Below are 22137 nucleotides of genomic sequence, written 5' to 3'. Positions count from 1 at the left end.
TAGTGCTATCTAGTATCAGAGGTGTAGCTGTGTTAGTCTGGATCTGTAAAAAGCAACGAAGAGTCCTGTAGCACCTTATAGACTAACAGCTGTATTGGAGCATAAAATTTCGAGGGGGAATACTCACTTCATTAGATGCATGTAATGGAAATTCTTCTTCGAGTGCTTGCTCATATCGATTCCAATTAGGTGTGCGCGCGCTGCGTGCACGTTCGTCGGAAGATTTTTACCCTAGCAACACTCGGTGGGTCGGCTGGGTCGCCCCTGGAGTGAGGCCGTTATGGCGCCGGATATATACCCCTGCCGACCCAATGGCCCCTCAGTTCCTTCTTACCGCCCATGATGGTTGTTGGAACTGTGGAGCGCGGCTTTGCTGATCTCCACTTCCCTAGCTTACTTGTCGTTCTTTCCTGTTAATTGTGTTTATAGTTCGAGTTTTACAGTTATAGTTAGTGTTAGTTGTTGTGTATATATATAGTTTGTGTATATAGTTGAGGGGGGATCGGGGATTAGCCCCTTTCCTCCACCCCAGTGCCGGGCTCATGCCCAGGTCACCAGGATTCAAACCGTGCTCAAAAAGCCGATGCCAATAGGAGATCCCCACAACTCCTGCCTCAAGTGCCTAGGGAAATCCCACCTTCCTGACAAGTACCGCATCTGTAAGTCATTTAAATCGAGGATGAAGAAGGAGCGGGACTTTCGACTGAAACAGCTCCTCATGGAGGCAGCACTTAGCCCTGCAACATCGGTACCAAGCGCTCAACAGCTTGTATCTGTGAGGAGCGCTCCTTCGGCTCCGGACTGCTCCAGTACTGCGAAGGAGCCATGGCATCGGACCTCACAGGCACCGACGTCTGCTTGGCTCCACTCCCTGTCCCTGCGCCCCAGGAAGCAACACAGCGCTCCAGCTGCTTCAGCACCATCCACACCGCAAAAGGAGCGCCCGTCGAAGATGGATCGCCCGGCACCATCGTCTTCCGCGGCACCACCGAGTCTGGCACTGCCGAGTGAGGCACCGTTGATTCCAGTCCCACAGGGGCCGTTGAGTCTGGTGCCTGAAAGCTCCCCGGCTCACGCTGTGGTTGAGCATGCTCTCCCATCTACACCGGAGACCTTCTCCACAGCAAGAGAGCTGATAGCCATGAAGGAGACCACACAGCCTCAACCCCCGGCACCGCCGGTGCAGGTCATCCAATCCATTGGGAAACCTGCCTTGGTGAGGCTGCCCTCCGTCGGACCCGCAGAGAAACGTTGTTCAAGATCTTGGTCTCACCGACGCTCTCGAACCCAGCGATCCCGCTCCTGGTACTAATCCGCCAGATACTCCCGGTACCAATCTGACTCCTGGCACTGTCCACGGCACCGCGCATCTCGCAGCCGCTCCAGGCGAAGGGACTTGAGATCCTGGCTGACCTCCCAGCACCACTACGGTCGCAGGTCCCGATCTCGCTCACGGTACCGTTACAGTTCCCGGTACCGCTCCCCGGTGCCATCCCGGGAAAGACCAACCCGAGATGTGGCTCCCTCTCAGGGTCTATCAGCACCCCTTTGGCTGTCGAGACACACCTCAGTGTCATCACAGGCTGGTAGCATTTCCTATTCACAAGATCGTGACTCCAATGTCCCCAGCCATGTATTCCCTGAGAGCCAGGGCCACGAGCAAGGACCCCATCAGTGGTCTTTCTGGACACCATGGGCGTACCACCAAGCCCACGGTTCTCCCTCAGTAGCACCACGGTCTGCCCCATCGGAACACCGGGCACCAGAGGCAACCATAAGCCGCCCTCCCGTGGGTATGGATGAGGTTTCGGTACCATCTGCAGACACCCAGGTCCCACCTGAGTCTGACGCCACTCCTCAAGAACAGGAGCCCCCACAGGACCGTCTTGTCCCTGGCCTCTCCTCTTCCTCCTCACCAGACGAGACTGTGGCAGGAACATCCTCCTCCGGCCCTCCCCCAATTGATCTAAGGGCCCATCAAGACCTCTTGGGACGAGTGGCACAAAATATGAATCTGCAGGTGGAGGAGGTCCCTGAAATAGAGGACCCAGTAGTGGACATCCTATCTGCAGATGCACCTACTAGAGTGGCTCTGCCATTTATCCACACTATACAGGCAAATGCGGACACTATTTGGCAATCCCCAGCCTCGATCTCTGTCATAACTGTCCTACTCAGATCTGAACCTTAGAGTTCAGAACATGAGAAGCTAGCATGAAACCTCCAAACTTAATTACCAGCTTGGATCTGATATCGCTGCCACCAGCCAGAAAATTCCAGTGTCTGGCTCACTCTGGTCTCCCCAAAACCTTCCCTGGGGAACCCCTAAGACTCAGATGCCCTGAGTCTCACCACAAAGGGAAATAACCCACTTCCCTTCTCCCTCTTCCCCTCCAGGTGTTCCCTCCCTGGGTTCCTGGAGAGATATACAGATTCAAGCTCCGTGAATTTAAACAAAGGGATTCCACCCTCTTTACCTCCTCCCAGATTTCCCCGCCCTGGGTACTCTGGGAGATTCCCTGCTTCAAGTCCTTGAAACACAAGTACCGAGAGATCTAATCTCTCTCTCCCCTCACCCAGAGGGTATGCAAAGTCAGGCTTAGTAAATCTAACACAAAGAGATTTTCCCCCTCCCTTCGTTTCTTAGCCTTAACAAGTGAAAAACACTTAAACACGTCTTAAAAAGAAAGCTTTATATGAAAAGAAAGAAAAAGGCATAAAATTGGTCTCTGTATCAAGGTGACAATATACAGGGTCAATTTCTTAACAGAAAAAATGAATAAACAGCCTTATCCAAAAAGAATACAATTTAACACATTCCAGCAACTACACACATGTAAATACAAAAAAAACAATATAAACCTATTGTCTTACTATCCTTGTACTTACAACTTGGAAACAGAAGATTAGAAAGCCTGGAGATAGAAAAATCACTCTCAGAGCCGAGAGGGTCACTGAACCAAGACAAAGAACAAAGAACTCACACCCAAAACTTCCCTCCACCCAGATTTGAAAAAGTCTTGTTTCCTGATTGGTCCTCTGGTCAGGTGTTTGGTTCCCTTTGTTAACCCTTTACAGGTAAAAGAACATTAACCCTTAGCAATCCCCAGCCTCGATCCCCCTCCAGAGCCAGGAGAGTAGAGAAAAAATACATGGTTCCCTCCAAGGGGTACAAGTATCTCTACATACACCCACCTCCTTGCTCCCTAGTAGTTCAATCAGTAAACGAAAGGGAGCATCATGGCCAGCAAGCTCCTGCTCTCAAGTCGAAGGAGGCTAGGCGCATGGACCTCCTAGGCCGCAAAATATATTCGGCTGGGGGCCTTCAATTAGGGTGGCAAACCAGCAAGCCCTCCTAAGTAGGTATAACTATAACACGTGGACGTCCTTGGAGAAGTTTATGGAGCTTCTTCCCCAGGAGTCCCGATAAGAATTTGCGGTCCTGTTTGAAGAGAGTAAGAAGGTGGCGAGAACCTCCCTCCAAGCCTCTCTGGACGCAGCGGACTCCGCTGCCAGGACTCTGGCATCAGGAGTGACGATAAGGCGTATCTCCTGGCTCCAGGTATCAGGCCTTCCTCCTGAATTACAACAAACCATTCAGGACTTGCCCTTTGAAGGCCAGGGGCTCTTCTCAGACAAGACTGATCCCAGATTACAAAGTCTGAAGGACAATCATGTCATAATGTGCTCGCTGGGGATGCGCACACCAGTGAACCAACGCCGGACCTTCCAACCCCAGCCTCACCATACTTACCCCCCGCCTAGGCCATAAGAGGACTTCAGCAGAAAGTGTGGCCGAGGGAATCGACGGAGGCAGTCTGGCCCACAGGGGGATCAAAATCAGGCCCCCCCTAAACCACCGGCGGGGACCAAACAAAACTTTTGATGGGACGCCCGAGGACGGCCCACCAGTTGTTTTCCCGGATCCTTCCCCTCCCTTTTACAACTGCCTCTCCCATTTCCTCCCTGCGTGGTCCCAGCTAACTTCAGATCATTGGGTCCTGCGCACGGTGGAGTTGGGATATCACCTTCAGTTTGTTTCAACCCCACCTTCCCACCCTCCCTCCTCGTCCCTCTTCAGGACCCCTCTCACGAGCACTTTCTTTTACAAGAGGTCCAGTCGCTCCTAACCATTGGAGCCATAGAGGAGGTACCAAAAGACCTAAGGGGCAAAGGTTTTTATTCCCGCTACTTCCTAATCCCGAAGGCAAAGGGAGGTCTACGACCAATCCTAGACCTACGAGGACTCAACAAATTCATGATAAAGTTGAAGTTCCGCATGGTATTCCTGGGGACCATTATCCCGTCTTTGGATCCCGGAGAGTGGTATGCCCCCCTCAATATGAAGGACGCATATTTCCACATCGCAATTTATCCACTACACAGACAGTACTTCCGTTTTGTGGTCAACCATCAACATTTTCAGTTCACGGTCCTTCCATCTGGCCTTTCTGCGGCTCCGTGAGTATTCACAAAATGCATGGCCATAGTTGCTGCCTCCCTCAGGTGTTGTCGGATGCACATCTACCCATATCTCGATGATTGGCTCATTTGAGGGACCTCCGAGTCACAAGTGAGAAATCACCTGTACATCGTCAGAGACCTATTCAGGAGCCTAGGCCTGATGATCAACATAGAGAAGTCTGCTCTGATACCCACGCAGAGAATAGACTTCATCGGGGCAATTCTGGACTCCAGTCTGGCCAGAGCCTGCCTGCCGCAGCCTCGTTTTCAAATGATGGCTACAATTATTCAAGGCTTCCAAAGCTCCTCGACAACGTCGGCTCGCACTTGTCTCAGCCTAGTAGGTCACATGGCCGCCTGCACCTTCATGACCAAACACACCAGGCTATGCCTCCGTCCATTCCAAACCTGGCTTGCCTCAGTATACCCAGCCAGGTCGGGATAGCCTGGACTCAATACTCACTGTTCCCCCAAATGTTCTAGGCTCCTAACCTGGTGGCTTAGCCCCACTCTAATCTGTGCAGGGATGCCATTCCACCTACTGCAACCTTCGATGGCCCTAACCACGGACACGTCATCTCTGGGTTGGGGTGCCCACCTCAAGGGCCGCTGCAGTCAAGGCCTCTGGTCAGTTCAAGAACTAACCTTACACATCAGTGTGCGGGAGCTGAGGGCAATTTGTCTAGCGTTCCAGGTGTTTCGAGAGCATCTCCAAGGCCGTTGTGTTTCAGTGTTCACAGACAACACAATGGCCATGTTTTACATAAACAAGCAGGGCAGAGCACACTCCTCCCTCCTTTGTCAGGAATCCATCCAGCTCTGGGACTTCTACATAGCCCACTCAATCGATCTGGTAGCGTCCTCTCTCCCAGGAGTTCAGAACACTCTGGCGGATCACCTCAGCAGATCCTTTCTGTCTCATGAGTGGTCGATTTGTCCAGACATTATCCATTCTGTTTTCCGGAAGTAGGGTTTTCCCCACATAGACCTCTTTGTCTCCCGCAAGAACAGAAAATGCCAACTGTTCTGCTCCTTCCAGGGGCACTCCCCGGGCTCCCTCTCAGATGCATTCCTGATATCGTGGAGGAACCGTCTACTGTACCCCTTTCCACCGTTCCCGCTGGTCCACAGGGTCCTCCTCAAGCTCCGCAGGGACAGGGCCCAACTGATCATGATCGCTCCAGCGTGGCCGAGGCAGCAGTGGTACACCATGTTGTTCGACCTCTCAGTGGCAGACCTAGTTCCACTACCACTCTGGTTGGTTTTCATAACTCAGGACTTTGGCAGACTTCACCATCCAGACCTACAGTCTCTTCACCTCACAGCATGATTGATGTGTGGTTAAGCCAGTCCCAGTTACGTTGCTCTGTCTCGGTCCAACAGGTACTCTTGGGCAGTAGGAAGCCTTCCACTAGGTTGACATATCTGGCCAAGTGGAAGCGTTTCTCCTGCTGCTGCGCTCAATGTAACGCTTTCCCCACGCAAGTACCAGTTCCTACTATCCTGAACTACCTCTGGTCCCTGAAAGAACACGGCCTAGTGGTCTCTTCCACAAAAGTACATCCGGCAGCCATCTCCACCTTCCACCCAGGGGAGAACGGGCGATCAGTCTTCTCTCAGCCCATGATTTCAAGGTTCCTCAAGGGCTTGGAACGTTTGTACCCGCCCTACCCTTACGTGGGACCTCAATCTGGTTCTAGCCAAGCTTATGGGTGCTCCTTTTGAACCGCTAGCCACCTGCTCACTGCTGTACCTCTCCTGGAAGACAGCCTTCCTCGTCGCCATTACTTCGGCAAGGCGAGTATCTGGGTTTCGGGCCCTGACAGCGGACCCCCCGTATACGGTGTTTCATAAGGACAAGGTATAGCTGCGACCACACCTCGCCTTCCTCCCTAAGATGGTGTCCACCTTTCATGTCAATCAAGACATCTTCCTTCCGGTCTTCTTCCTGAGGCCTCACTCGTCGCGTCGGGAACAACAGCTGCACTCCCTAGACATCCGCAGGGCTCTCGCCTTTTATATCAAAAGAACAAAGCCCTTTCGAAAGTTGCCTCAGCTCTTTGTGGTGGTGGCAGACCGGATGAAGGGCCTGCTGGTCTCCTCTCAGCAAATTTCATCTTGGATGACATCTTGCATCCGTGCCTGCTATGATTTGGCTCATGTTCCGACTAGCCACCTCACCGCCCATTCTACTCGGGCTCAAGCTTCATCTGCCGCCTTCCTGGCCCATGTTCCCATCCAGGAGATATGTCGGGCAGCTACTTGGTCATTGATTCACACCTTTGCATCACATTACACATTGGTACAACAGTCCAGAGATGATGCAGCATTGGCTTAGCAGTTTTACATTCTGCGACATCTCACTCCGACCCCACCGCCTAGGTAAGGCTTGGGAGTCACCTAATTGGAATTGATATGAGCAAGCACTCGAAGAAGAAAAGACAGTTCACCTTTGTAACTGTTGTTCTTTGAGATGTATTGCTCATATCCATTCCAAACCTGCCCTCCTTCCCCTTTGTCGGAGTAGCCGGCAAAAAGGAACTGAGGGGCCGTTGGGTCGGCAGGGGTATATATCCAGTGCCATACCGGCCCCACTCCAGGGGGCGACCCAGCCGACCCACTGAGTGTTGCTAGGGTAAAAATCTTCTGATGAATGTGCACGCAGCGCGCGCACACCTAATTAGAATGGATATGAGCAACATATCTCAAAGAACAACAGTTACAGAGGTCAGTAACCATCTTTTTCCAGAGGCAGGTATAAATATGCAGGCAAGAATCGGTCTGAAAATAACGAGGTTACTTCAATCCGGGAGGATGAGGCCCTCTTCTAGCAGTTGAGGTTTGAACACCAAAGGAGGAGAAACTGCTTTTGTAGTTGGCTAGCCATTCACAGTCTTTGTTTAATCCTGAGCTGATGGTGTCAAATTTGCAAATGAACTGAAGCTCAGCAGTTTCTCTTTGAAGTCTAGTCCTAAAATTTTTTTGCTGTAGGATGGCTACCTTAAAATCTGCTATTGTGTGGCCAGGAAGATTGAAGTGTTCTCCTACAAGTTTTTGAATATTGCCATTCCTAATATCTGACTTGTGTCCATTAATCCTTTTAGGTAGGGACTGTCCAATTTGCCCAATATACATAGCAGAGGGGCATTGCTGGCACATGATGGCGTATATAACATTGGTGGATGTGCAGGTGAATGAACCGGTGATGTTGTAGCTGATCTGGTTAGGCCCTGTGATGGTGTTGCTGGTGTAGATATGTGGACAGAGTTGGCATCGAGGTTTGTTGCACAGATTGATTCCTGAGTTGGAGTTACTATGGTGCGGTGTGTGGTTGCTGGTGAGAATATGCTTAAAGTTAGTGGGTTGTCTGTGGGCGAGGACTTGTCTGCCTCCCAAGGTCTGTGAAAGCGAGGGATCATTGTCCAGGATGGGTTGTAGATCACTGATGATGCGTTGAAGATGTTTAAGCTGAGAACTGTAGGTGACGGCCAGTGGAGTTCTGTTGGTTTCTTTCTTGGGTTTGTCTTGCAGCAGGAGGCTTCTGGGCACACGTCTGACTCTGCTGATTTGTTTTCTTGTTTCCTCGTGCGGGTATCGTACCTTTGAGAGTGCTTGGTGAAGATCTTATGGGTGTTGGTCTCTGTCTGAGGTCTGTCAGTGGTATCTGTGGCAGGAGGAAATAGTGTAAGGGGACTATTGAGTGTCCATCTACTAATCCACAACAAATAGAGGCTTCAGCAAAAAAAGGATGGAAACCACTGTCTTAGGTCTTCTTAAATTTCTCACAAAATAGAACAGATCGGCAGGTTGGCAATGTGCACGCATACTCACAAATGCTGATAGGTCTGATTTCAGGCTTATCAGCTTGGTGATGTCATTTTTAAAAACCCAGCAAATTCTTTCCCTGCAAAAGAATGTGTGGTACTTTCATCTGACAGCTATCATATCTTGGTAGAACTCAGAAGGTGATGTTGCACTGTAGTGCATGTGGCCGGAATGCGCAGACATGAGTGGCACTTACAAGATCTGTATTTTTTGGTGAAAGAAAAAAACCCCACAAATCCTTGGATTAAATTTATATGTAAGATTTTCTTCTTTAATTCAGAAATAACTGTCCTCTGAATTCATGTATAAAATCTGAGAAGACAAGGTGATTAATCACAATCCAGCATGTACTGTCAGTGTGCCATTTTATTTTAACATTGAAAGGAAAGGGTTTAAATTATTTTTCCCCTTTTTTGTAGCCATATTAAAAGATAATGATGATTATATATACATGGCTTTTTATGTCTTCTTTTTTTAAGAAATGATATAATCTGCTCTGCAGAGTACTCAAATGTGCAGCAGATAATGTGTCCATAATGCTATTGTATATCATTCTTCTTTTCTTTGATCATAATTCTAATAATAATAATAATAATAATTTAAAATATAATTCTGCATCTTTTTCAGATCAATATAGTGGGTTATAGGCTAAATGTCTTGAAAAATTAAATTAAATCACAACATAATTCCCTGTAGAAATCTGTTTAGTTCTGTATATTTCCCACCAGGAAACAGTGTAACCTAAGATATTTGTATGGTTTGGTGAAAAGGTTGCTTGAAGCTAAGTGAGCAGGGTGTAATTTGCAGTGCTACAGTATAGTATGCATTTCTTTTTCATCCAAGGAAACTGTAATAATGTGGCAGAAAGATTTTCCTATAAACAATATCACAGTTGTAGCAATCTCATATAAAATAGTTTCTTGTATTAGTATTGAAAATGTTGTTATCATTTTTTACACTCTGCTAGGTTCAAAAGTCTTCCTGCAACTTACAACTTGGATGGATCAGTTCAAAATTCCCAATTTTCTATGCACACATGAATGCACAATACCTAACAATACACTGATATGTGGCAGTTAGTACAAACTAGTCTTCCTTCACTGTCTTCTTAGGTAGTTGCAGGATGTGCCAGATGTGGGGTGTTGTCTTTTAGTTTCTTTTAACGTTTTGTGGCATTTTCTCTCCATTTCTAAACTGCCTCTTCTGCTTTGATTCTTTTGTTGAGAGCAGGTGAGGATGGTGTGGAACAAAAGGATTTTTTGTAACTACAAAAATTAAAAGCAAAACTGTAAAGAGATTTATCTGAAGCATATGCAGAAGAACCTCTGCACAGAAATAGTATTTTTTCCAAAGTAAAATTTTACATTACAAAAGAAATTTCATGTTAAATATACACATATTTATGACTAACTTTACAGGCCACATTTACAAAAACTACACGTCATCTTTCATTATTAGAGCAGCTTCTAGAACTAGGTGCTATTTAAAAAAAATCAAATGCATTGTCACAAAAAGAGATTTAAAATCTGAAGTGTTTCATTTAAAAATGATTTTTAACCTTCTGCTTGGGGAAAAAAAAACAGACGTCTTTCAGGAGAACCAAAAAAAAAAGTGGCGGAGGGAATAATCTGATAATCTGTAATTCTGTCTCCTAAATATAATTTTGCCCAAAGAAAAGATATTAAGCTTTCTGAAATATTTTCTGTTCATATTTAGTTCAAAAGCATTCTTTTATTCATCTACATCTGACTCTGCTACTGAAATATCATGATTTCTCTTTTACTGAAAGCCTGAAGGTTAGGAGCTGCACACTATTTTATGACATTCTTTAAAGAGCAGATGCTAATTAGGAATAATAGGAAATTAAGTTTTGTCTTCGGCACTAAAAAACTAAAACTAAAAATTATAAGGCAATCTTTTGTGAAAAAAACAGAAAGGGGCCTGCAAATGATATTCTGTTTTATTAATAAAGGATAGTATCTCTTCCCACTGTAACATAAACTGTCAGTGGAACTCAACATAGGAATAAAAATTACACTCTGCAGAGCAAAGTGGAAAAAAGATTAAAATCAACGTTTTGTATAACAGCCTGCCAAGAAATATGGAGAGAATACACAAAGGTGTCCACACATACCTATTACAACATAAAAAGCCTTTCTCAGTCCTGAGAGCACAAACTTGATTAACTATTAATTCATAACCCTGTGGATAAAATATTCCATTTTAAATTATTAAGAATGATTTGAATCCATCTTGTTTACAATAATTTAGTATTCACTGGATAATCTCAGTTGAGATGTTTACTAAGAACTGAAGATAGGAGTATCGAATTGCTGTAGCACACATTTTCCCAGAATCTGCTGCGTTTTATTCACTTGTGATCCATCATATGTAAGATGAGATCCCTTAACTATTTCTATCTAGTATCTTCTTTTGAATATGACTTCAATCGCTCCTTCATTGTTTTTACCCTTTTATTCTAATATTGATTAAGTGAAGATTAATTAGACCATTTTGTTGTTTTTCTTCGTTAGCTCGTACTTGTCACAACATATTTTTCACTTGTGCATTGGAATTAGGACCCCTTATTCATCCTAATAAATGATCTCTTTGAAAATTCATGGAAAACGGAGCATGTTATAGCACTCTGTTTGCATGGAGGAGCTGTGTGTTTCAGAGGGCCTTTTTAGACAGAGCATACATTTGTCAGTGTAACATTTTCCACCTTTTTTTTAGGTTGAATGTCAAGTGCTACTTACTGAAATGAAGTATTACAAAATGAGAAGTATTTATCATAGAAGCATGACTACTTTTAAGATATATAGTGGTTTTATGTCAAATTTAGGAAGGCAAAAATAAGCCTGTTTGGAGAAAAGAGAACATTTATGAATACTGAAAGACTGTGGACCTACATAAAGAATCTCTTTAAAAGCTCTGGAAAACTCACTGGAGTATCAATTTGAGTATGGTAACAAGATGACTCATAGATTAATTGCTTTTGCTTCAACAAAACAAATAACATGCCTTTCACTCTGCTCTTTGATGTGCGGAATATCATAATAGTAGCCTTATAAACATGTGCATATCCCAGACTTACTTTCAGGTGCGTCCATATGTTGTGAGAGCACACTTTAAGAGCAGGACAGAAACAGACACAAACTAAACATGAAGCCAAAAAAAAAAGAAAGAAACAAAGAAAAAAACGAAAGAAACATCTGCAAGGCAATAGTGCAAAAAAAATGTTTAAGCTGGCTGTTATTAACTACTCAACCTGTTTTACGCTGGAATTCTGCATAATTATGTTACAGAGGAGGGGGAAACAACAGATGTTGAATAAAGATTGAAAGTAAGAAAATGAGATTGTTTAAAATAAAAAAAATTAGAAAGGAGCTACAGTTGCTCTCAGCTAGACATTTTTTTGGCAAGACTTTTAGACAGCAATCTATTTCTCAAATTCATTGCCCATTTCAGTAAGATTAATGTAAAACAAAGTGTTTCTTTTTAAGTCTGATCATTTGAACAATTATACAGCTTCAGTAATCCCCAAGTCAGTCTTTCAGAAAACAGCTGAATGTTTCCGCAAGCAATTTCATAAAGTAGATTAAATGAATTTGATATCAGGTGAAAAAAACTGCAATTACTTTGCATGAGATTTTTTTTTCTATTAGCTTATATAATTAATTGTTTTTACTTTCTGTACAAATATTTAAATAATCAATAGATTGGATAGTTGTTCCCAGTCTTTGTGAGATAAATGCCATTAAACTGTACTCAAAGTTTTGTTTTTGTTTTTTTTAATGTCACCTTTCAGACATCCCCCACACGCCTCAGACATTAGAGCAAAGGCAATAAACCACCTTTTACTTGAGAGAGTGGGACCCATTTTTTTCCTCTCATTAGCGGATAATTTCTGGCTTTGACTATTAGTAGATTACTACTTTGAAGTTGCTGTCAGTAGTGAGCCATGGTATAGCCAAAATGGAGTGCTGAAAGACACATACAGAGCCAACACAGTATTATCTGAAACTATTTGCATCACCACTATGACAGTCCCACTATCATTAGCACATAGAATAATTTACTCATTGACTTCAATGAGAGTTTTTCCTGAGTAGGGCCTACACAGGATTGGCCATTAGTCCTTAACTGGAGGCCTCATGCATTTCTGTGATGCTGCTGCCCTACTCTTAGAGATGGTCATTCAAAAAGGTTGTTTTATACAAAAGCAGAGACCATTTGGGAAGACGGATTCAGAATTGAAACGGATCCTTTTCCCAACATTTTATTTTTCTACTTGTTAACTAAAAATATTTTATTTTTCAAGCATTCCCGACTTTGCTTTCCTTTGCTATCCTCACCCTACACACCATCACAAGTAGACTTCAGTCTGTTGATCTGCTTCTGCCAGGTGAGCAAATACTTCATCTGCTAGCTGTCTTCTCTTGTGATCAGAATTTTACATGTAATTATAAATCTTCTTAGGTTTGGTTTTGTTTTGTTTTGTTTTTTGTTTGTATGCATTTTATATTCCAGAAGAGTTGAACCAAAATTTCATCTGACTAATATTCAAAGTTAAATCACTTTGCCTCATTATATTTGCATTAGTCCTGACAGAGCTTTATAAAAGATTGTATGCAATGCAGAGATTGTAGAGGTATGAGAGAAATGAATTTTTTTCTGTGTGTGTGTGTGTACGTTTTCTGGGCATGCTCTTATTGCAGACTTTCACTGAAATTTATCAGATGTGAATATCCATAGTTCAACACTTTAACACATTTAATACTTCAAGTCTCCCACTACCACCAATCTCTGTAGGAATCGTATGGTTCACAAGCACCAGCAGGTTGATGGATCTGTCTGTGGAATCAGGACAAATCTTTCTTATGATTCATTTTTGCCACAGATAAGTCGTAAAACTAAGACAGCAGATTGATGGGGATTTAGGTTTTCTGCGCTTGTTTTAAAAAGTAGATGTAGAACAGGTTCTTCTGTTTTATAGCCTGGAGCTGAACTGTCAACATAAAAGATGTATGAACTTAACACCTGAGAGCTGGGCTGAAGAATTTCTTCCTATATTTTTTAGAGCAGATTAACCGCCACACAATATAGCTCATTACTGCCTAGTGTAAATTTATTGAAAAGGCAGTTTTTGCTAAAGTACATGAAATACTTTATCTAGTCATTATCTGCTTTACTGCAAGACACAGAAATCAGCTGGCGAGGCTTCTCCTGCAGCTCAGAGAAGAAAGATAGTCACTCAAATCACTGTCTGTCTGTGGAGATTTCTGCATCTGACCCAGACTTATTGGGCTTGAAACATTATTCTTCCATTTTGTGTGTGTGTGTGTGTGTGTGTGTGTGTGTGTGTGTGTGTGTGTGTGTGTGTGTGTGTGTGTGAGAGAGAGAGAGAGAGAGAGAGAGAGAGAGATACCAACTCACTGTCACACTTGATGTCATGTTATGGTGGTTAGAAATGTTTTTGATTTATTAATTCTTTTATTAAAGAAGAAAAGAGTGGAAGTGATGATCACATGCGGAGTAACATAACTAAAGAATAGCTGTTCAGGTTTTGCCATGTTTGATGAATATTCTTCTGGTTTGGGGGTTTCTAGTAATTAATTAAAAGGGTTACCTCTATAGAAATCAGTATATCATTTTGTTATTATACCTATGTCATCTAACAAAAGCACATCACATCATTTTTTTTCTGAATTTGAAAATAGGTTGTAAAACAGTGGAATGAAAAAGAAAACAAAGTAAATGATTTTTAACAAATAACAGCATTTGTCATCATTATCAGCTAGTAGAAACTACCTTCTTTTTTGTAGTTGTTTTCCATGTTCCTCATCTATAATTTTTTCTAGGCTTGCAGATGCCCTGGACAATAGAAGCCAAATCCTGCTCTCTTTACCCATGCAAAACTCCCATTGAGCCAGTTCTTGAGAGGTTCAGAGCAACTGCAACTCTGAGGGGGTCTAAGAGAATTGTAGTTCCTCAGTACCTCTGAAAATTCAGCCCAATCATTTTCTCAAGGTAGATTTACTCCCAGTTTTATATGACAGAATTTAACATGCAGTATTTGCTTTAGTTATTTATTATTGATAAAGCTACATGGAGAAAAATACCTGCTGGATATTTTTGATAAAGCTAAATGGGGGAGAAGTTGTGCTGAAATGCATTGTTGTTTAGCTTTTATTGGAAATGAAACATTCTTTGTTAGTGTAGCGGGGTAGTCACCCGCTCCTGTCCCGCAGGGTTTAAAGACAGACCTCAGAGAGGGCTGTGGCAAGGGAAAATGCTTCTAGGCTGACTGGGGAAGTAGCTGCAGCTGGGCCACGCCTCAATCAGGCCTCAGCTGGCCCTATATAAGAGGCTATATAAGAGGCTGAGAGCCAGGAGCTTGAGAGTCTCTCTGTTTGTAGAGGGAGATAGGCCTGGCTGCAAGGAGCTAGAGACAGGGTACCTGAATGAAGCAGGGCTGGGGAAAGGCAGAATAGCTGAGGAGCTCCAGCGTGGAAAGCCCCAGGCTGCGGCCTAGCAAAAGGCAAATAGGTAGATACTGGGGGTTGCAGAGGGCAGTCCAGGGGTAGGCAAAGGCAGCAGGCCCACACCCTTACAAGTGGTGGAGAATGTGGACAGAAGCGGTCCACCCCTGACACAAGGGGCTAGAGAAAGGACAGCGGGACTATTGCCCGAATACTGAAGGGAGTGATACAGTGGATGATGGATCCTCGGTACACTGGGGTATACTATGCAGAGGCTCCAGGTGTCATCCCTGAGTGGGCCCCAGGGGCAGCCGCCCAGCAGAAGGGGACACGAGAACTAGAAGGACTCTGGGGGACCCAACAGGGACTGTGGGAGATGCTGTGGGCCCTCCAAGAGCAAGTCGACCAGCTGGTGAGGGAGCAGCGGGCCCTGCACGCACTCCTTGGGTGGGAGTTTAACAGGGACCGTGGAAAGCGTGGGCTGCGGAGGGCCAGGGCCAGGAGGCCCATGGCAAGGGCTTGCTATGCCTGTGATCGGACAGGACACATAAGACGGGACTGTCCCTATGGGGCTGGAGGCAGGGTACCTCACTGTCATGGTATAAACCCCCACTCTGAACCTTAGCATCCAAAAGATGGGGACCAGCATGAATTCCTCTAAGCTCAGTTACCAGCTTAGTACTTGTTGCGCTGCCACCAATCAGGAATTCCAGTGCCTGGTACACTCTGGTCCCCACAAAACCTTGCCCGGGGACCCCCAAGACCCAGACCCTCTGGATCTTAACACAAGGAAAGTAAACCCTTTCCCTCACCGTTGCCTCTCCCAGCCTTCCCCTCCCTGGGTTACCCTGGAAGATCACTGTGTGAGTCAAACTCCTTGAATCACAAAACAGAGAGGAAAATTCACCTTCCCCCTCCTCCTCTCTCCCCCTCCTAGACTCTCCCTGAGAGAGAAAGTAATCCTAACACAGAGAGAAAATTAAACTTTCTCTCCCCCTTCCCTCCTTTCTCCCCACCAATTCCCTGGTGGATCCAGACCCAGTCCCCTGGGGTCTCACCAGAATAAAAAACAATCAGGTTCTTAAACAAGAAAAGCTTTTAATTAAAGAAAGAAAAAAACAGTAAAAATTATCTTTGTAAATTTAAAAAATGGAATAGGTGCAGGGTCTTTCAGCTATAGACACTGGGAACACCCTCCCAGCCTAAGTATTCAAGTACAAATTAAAATCTTTTCAGCAAAATACCAGTTTGAACTCCTTCCAACCAAATACACATTTGCAAATAAAGAAAACAAACATAAACCTAACTCGCTTTATCTACCTAGTACTCACTATTCTGAACTTATAAGAGCCTGTATCAGGGAGATTGGAGAGAAACCTGGTTGCACGTCTGGTCCCTCTGAGCCCCCAGAGTGAACAACAACCAAATTCTAACAGCACACACAAAAACTTCCCTCCCTCAAGATTTGAAAGTATCCTGTCCCCTGATTGGTCCTCTGGTCAGGTGACAGCCAGGCTCACTGTTCTTGTTAACCCTTTCCAGGCAAAAGAGATATGAAGCACTTTTGTTCTATTAACTCTTACTTATCTGTTTATGACACTCACCCTGAAAGGGACAACACCCAATCCCTCAAGAAGGCCGCTGGGTGAGGGGACCCAGGCAGCTGCGGGCGTGTTGGGCCTGTGAGCAACAGGGACACTTAGAGCGGGAGTGCCCTGCCCCAAGGAACACAGCCCAGGGCAACCCAGGGAGGGTTGGCCCAGAGAGGGATGAAAGAAAGATGCTGAGGCCCGGGACAGCACGGAGACGGATGCTTGCTGGGGCTGCCAGGCACTCGGGCATATAAGAGGCACTGCCCCCTCAGGGGAACCGAGGAGAGGCCGGAGGAGGTGCCTGTGCCACCCAAAAGGGTCAAAACAGACAGAGGCAGCAACTGGGACGGAGAGATCCCTGCAGGAGGTAGGAACCTAGACCGTCAAAGGGTCAGTCACTGATGACAAGACCCAGACCACATGGGCCCAGCAGGAGGCCGAGACTCAAGTGGGGGATGCCCATGTAACAGTGGGGACCCAGACCCTCAGGGAAGAGGACCAGGAGGAGTCTGACCTGCACGCATAGCTGGAGGCTGCAGAGCGGGCTCGCTGCAATGCCGAAGCGAGGGCCTTGGACCTTGTGAATGAATGTGCAGCTGTTGTTGAGGAGGGGACCCACTTGCGGAACCGGCTGGAGAAGTCAGAAAAGAAGCGGACGGCTCTGGAGGCGCATGCGCGACTAGGCCGGGCCAGGCCAGGAAGTGCTGTGGAGTTTAAAGAGAGCCCTGGGAGAGGGCTATGGCAGGGGAAAAAGCTGCTAGGCTGATTGGGGAAGTAACAGCAGCTGGACTACGCCCCAATCAGGCCTCAGCTGGCCCTATATAAGAGGCTGAGAGTCAGGAGCTCAAGAGTCTCTCTCTGTTTGTAGAGGGAGATAGGCCTGGCTGCAGGGAGCTAGAAATGGAGTACTTGAGTGAAGCACGGCTGGGGAAAGGCAGAGGAGCTGGGCCGCTCCAGCCTGGAAAGCCCCAGGCTTTGGCCTAGCAGAAGGCAAATAGGTACTGGGGGTTGCAGAGGGCGGCTTGGGTTAAGCAAAGGCAGCAGGTCCACACTCTTACAGTTATCCTTTGCATTGCATAGGATTTTCTTTTATTTTTGCTTGATGTCAGTTTTAAAAAATCCACCTGTGCTTAACCACAGCCATTTATCAAAGCAATAAGCTGATCTTGCAGGGATTTGTGATTGAACGGCGGGAAAGGCAGCAACTTACTCAAAAGGTGGATTGGGCGTTTTCTATAACCACTAAATGCTTGGGCAGAGTTGTTTTTAGTTTTGGGGGTTTTTTTTAATTTTGCCCTTAAGTAAGGCAGGTGTATGTCAGACATCCAGACACATGCCTCTGTGTATTTGTGTATACTGTGTGTGCATGTGTAAATGTTTTTTGTTAGGGTTTTTGCCTTTATTTTTTCAGAATGACTTCTGAATAAATAATTTTTTTAGTGAACGAAGTTTTCTATTTATGTAAAAAAAAAAAAAAAAAAAAAGCATAATCAAGGTTAAGTATAAAGTTTGCCTTTCCTTGACATTTGTCCCACATTGAAGTTCTTACCTAAAGGGCTCCATTAATGAGTGTGCTTTCCTTTTATAAACAAATCCTTTTTGTCACTTAAAATTATATTTTAAAAATAGCACCTAAATTACTAGTGAGTCAAGGTTTATGAACCAATGGGTCTTGCATTCTAGAGAATGTTGAATTGGAATTTCAGTCCCGATTCAGACGAAGCTCCCATTATTGTCAATGGTACTGTTGCCCAAATCAAGATTGTAGGATTGGGCCTTATGTGTATACTCTGGTTTGTTTGCTGCCAGTTCCATAGTATTTGTGTATCTGATTTTTAATATCTTTATGTTCTGAGTAGATGTAAGTACCTCAGACCATTATGGCCAGTCCTGCCCCAGATTTTCTGTCAGCTCTTGCTACTTTCTTGCCCTGTACCCGTATGGATAGGAGGTTGTTTGCTATTCTCCATGTCTGGAGGATGCCATTAGGGGCCCTGTAGGCCAGTCTCTAGCATCAGTGATACTCTCTACCTTCCTGGAAGGGATAGGGTTATAAGCAAGTTTCTTTAAATTAGCTCTTCTTTCCTATCTGCTGCTTGGTGGATGCAAGGTGTTTCATTAACCATGTGCAAATTTCTTGCTGAATGATTTAACCCAACTGGGCATGACAAGTTATAGCATGTCATCCAAGAAATTAAAAAAACATGTTCCTGAAAAAATGAATATGAGAAATGCAGCTATAGCACAAAAAAAACCTTTTATATAAGATTTCATTATGAAAATAGACTGAGTTCTGTATGCCATAGAAACACAAATTATCCATTTGGATATTTGGCTCTGCAGTTTTGCTCATATTTGATAGCAGAATTGTCTGCAAAGGATATTTTCCCACCTTACCATGAGAAGAGCTATGAAGTCAGTATTTAGGATCTAAGTCCAAAATTTTCAAATGTTTGTATCTAAAGGCAGAAACCTAAATCTATATTTAGGCACCTCAATCCTCATTAGGTGCTTGATTCACACTTAATTGACTTAATTAACCTCACAAACCCACATTTGAACATTTTAGCCCATTTTGATTAGTTAGTTTATTGTAGCACTCGTGATATGCTGGGCACTTTCCCAGGCATTCAAGAATGGAAAGTTCTTGACCAAGCAACTCATAGTCTCAGGACAGATAGATGGGTAGACAGAGGCGAGGGGAAGAAGAACAAAGATGGAGATATATTATGGCCAGTCCTATCTATCTATCTGTCCTGAGACTGTGAGCTGCTTGGGCGAGAACTTTCCATATTGAATGCCTGAAAAAATAAATACAGGGAGTATAATATATATAATATCCCTGTATTTACTTGTATTTATATATGCAAGAGGGATATATAGATCTATATATATAGTCAACTAAGAAATGTAGACAGTATAGTAGATGTAGGTCTTCAAGAGAGAATTAAATGTGAACAGAGAAGTGGTCTTTCAGATGAGTTCAAGGAGGTCATGGGTAGGGGGCATAGAAGAAGGCAGAGGCATTTGTGCAGGAAGCTGACAAAGGTGTGGTCAAGATTTGAAGGGAGTAGTGAGGCTATCAAATCAAATTGCAAACAAAACAACTAGTACCTGCAGAATATGAGGGCCTGAATGAAAATTTTGGTTTGTGAGCACTGAAAGAGTAAGTGAAATAAATGGGGGGAAAGGGTACTTTTTTTCCTATCCCAGACTCTTGACCCTTTCTATGATTTTGGTGGGTGACTCCCAAGTAGATTTGCACTGAGAGGACCATGCTAGAGAGAAAGGGCTGCATACTCATTACCCATTTCTGCTCATCACCTTCTCTGCTCCTACCTGCACCCCACAGAGCCATGGCTCCTACATTCCACTAAGAGGCCTCCCTTAAAGCAGAAGGAAAACACAGCAAATCCTATCAGAGTTTTGGAAACTCTTCAAGCAGATTTTGTTTCATGTAACAAAGAGTAACAGCTGGTCCTCAAAGTATTTATTTGCTACATATAATTATCACCACTTTTATTCATGGTCTGTGTTTCTCACAATAGATGTTCTCCACTTTCATTGTGCCACCTCACAGCTCCTTGTTAATTTATCCTCTGTTTATGATTCTTCAGCTGCTCTCATAGGGATCTCTAAAGGTGCTTGTTAAGAGAAAGCATTTTAACAGATGTCCTTGCACATTGGGATGAATGTATTATGGATACAGAATTGTCTTCACACTTCTTACAATCACCTTTTTCACCTGCTCATGCAGTGAACACCTCTGGCTTGTTGTCAGTGCACTTGATTGTAGCGTGGGAGGCATACAGGATCAAAGCAAGCCTTGTATCTTATGTTCTGTCATGCAAGTGTTGTGAGCTGTATTCTCATACTCCCAATATTGATATGGCTTCTGTGTGATTTTAGAATTACAGTATAGTAAGAGCATAATAAAATCTTTTTCATCCATTTGTAGGATGACAGTTTTGTCCCCATAATATATATCCCTAATATCCTTGTGAGTTTAACATATACATATGTGAAGCTGATCTCAATATGATAAATTGCAAGGAGATGTGATAAAATGACTTTATCTTTTACCTTTGCCTGCCTGACCTACCCCTGCAACTAGTCCCTTTCCCGAGGACTTGTTCTAACAGTCCAGCCCTGCAAGCCTTTCTAACGCCATCATTATTTTAAGTCAACCCATCAAACAGAAATTTCCTCCTTCTCAAAACTCACCTTTGCCCAAACTGTAATAGGCAAGATTCAGCTCTGTATCAGTAACAGCTTTTCTGTATGTAAAATGTTACTATTATAGGCCCCAATTCAGCAAGGTACTTGATCACATGCCTACTTTTAAGCATATAAGTATTCTCAATGAAGTCGAAATAGAAATTTGCTTCCCTTTTTAAAGATGTAAATGAGAAAAGACAAAAGTAAGGGCTGGTCTACACTAGGGGGGGAAATCGATCTCAGATATGCAACTTCAGCTGCATGAATAGCGTAGCTGAAGTCGACGTATCTTAGATCGAGTTACCTACCGTCCTCATGGCGCGGGATCAACGTCCGCGGCTCCCCCTGTCAACTCCGCTACCTCCGTTCGCGTTGGTGGAGTTCCAGTGTTGACAGGAGCTCATTCGAGGATTGGTATATCGCATCTAGATGAGACGCGATATATCGGTCCCAGAGAAATTGATTGCTACCCGCCGATACGGCGGGTAGTGAAGATGTAGCCAAAGCTTCATGTGTAGCTGTACAACAAAATCGAAGGGAATTGCTCAGAGAGCTCCTAGCATGGCTTGTGAGCACTGAAAGAATACACAATAAACAGCTAAAGATGTTTATTGTCTTTCTTTGCTCTGTCCCAAACTCTTGATCCTTTCTGTGATTTTGGTGGATGGGCCTAGGTATTGGGCTGACCAAAAAAAATTCTAAATCCTAGGTTGGCAAATCAGGCATTTCAGCTTCTAGCCCACTACTGTGTTTGAAGATCTTCATTTGGCATTTCAGAAGGTTTTTAACTCTATGTGTAAATCTATCCTCAAAGACCTCAGGTTCCCCACTGTAGCCCTTCATGATTCAATTTGTCTCTCAGAAATTGTCAACTTAATAGTTGGGGGGGGGGAGTATTTTAATTTTTGGGTGTTTTGGAGGGAGAGACAGAGAAAATGAATAAGGTCACTTTAATGTTTTGACTTACGTAACCCAGAACGTTATTTTCCATATGATAATTTTTTAGGTAGTGTAGCTCTACACGTGATATCTACCAAATGGAACTTTTTACAAGGCATATCTGGGACTAGAAATCTGATTAAAAGAACCATCTTTGCTCAAATTGCTTTCCACCCTTAAAAGAACACTTTAGATCCTGACAGTGATCTCCTTCACTTGGATTCCTATCCATCTAGCTTAATTTAACTTAACTGGCAACTTTAGCTCCCTCCATGGAATTGGTTCCATGAATATGATGAATAGTCTCAAGAGCAGAGAATGTCATTAAGCAAGCTGAATTTAACCCTTTCCTTTTAACACAGTCTTTTGGGACTCCCAAATCCTACTGGCAGGCACTGATTGCTGAATAATAAGCAGCAGGGGATTAGCTGCATCTGCACTGACTGTGGCTTTGGAAAATGCTACCAATAACACCAATTCTGTTTGTCTACCACTAGGAAATGAACAAAGGAAATGTGTTAGAAGCAAAATATGAACAACAGGATTTAGCATGATAAACAGGTGCATATCACTATAGAAATCAGATAGCAAAGCAGAGAGAGAGAAATCCTAAC

The 22137-nt window shown here is 44.2% G+C and overlaps 1 protein-coding gene across 7 annotated transcripts in view; it reads left to right on the top strand.

The window, feature by feature from the left end:
* PCDH17 (protocadherin 17) overlaps positions 1-22137 on the top strand; it is a 111164-nt gene that overhangs the window by 66204 nt on the left and 22823 nt on the right. For 5 of the 7 annotated variants that reach the window (XM_050947306.1, XM_050947316.1, XM_050947295.1 and 2 more), the window contains one exon: positions 12614-12697. The exons of the other annotated variants lie outside the window; for them this stretch is intronic. In XM_050947306.1, coding sequence (XP_050803263.1) covers positions 12614-12697 — 84 coding nt within the window. Of the gene's footprint in view, positions 1-12613; positions 12698-22137 lie in introns of those variants that run through there. 7 annotated transcript variants of the gene reach the window in all.

The sequence above is a fragment of the Gopherus flavomarginatus genome, chromosome 1 (genome assembly GCF_025201925.1).
Source record: "Gopherus flavomarginatus isolate rGopFla2 chromosome 1, rGopFla2.mat.asm, whole genome shotgun sequence".
NCBI lineage: Eukaryota > Metazoa > Chordata > Testudines > Testudinidae > Gopherus > Gopherus flavomarginatus.
Note: the sequence above shows the minus strand (reverse complement) of the source record. Positions and strands in the feature narration are given on the sequence as shown.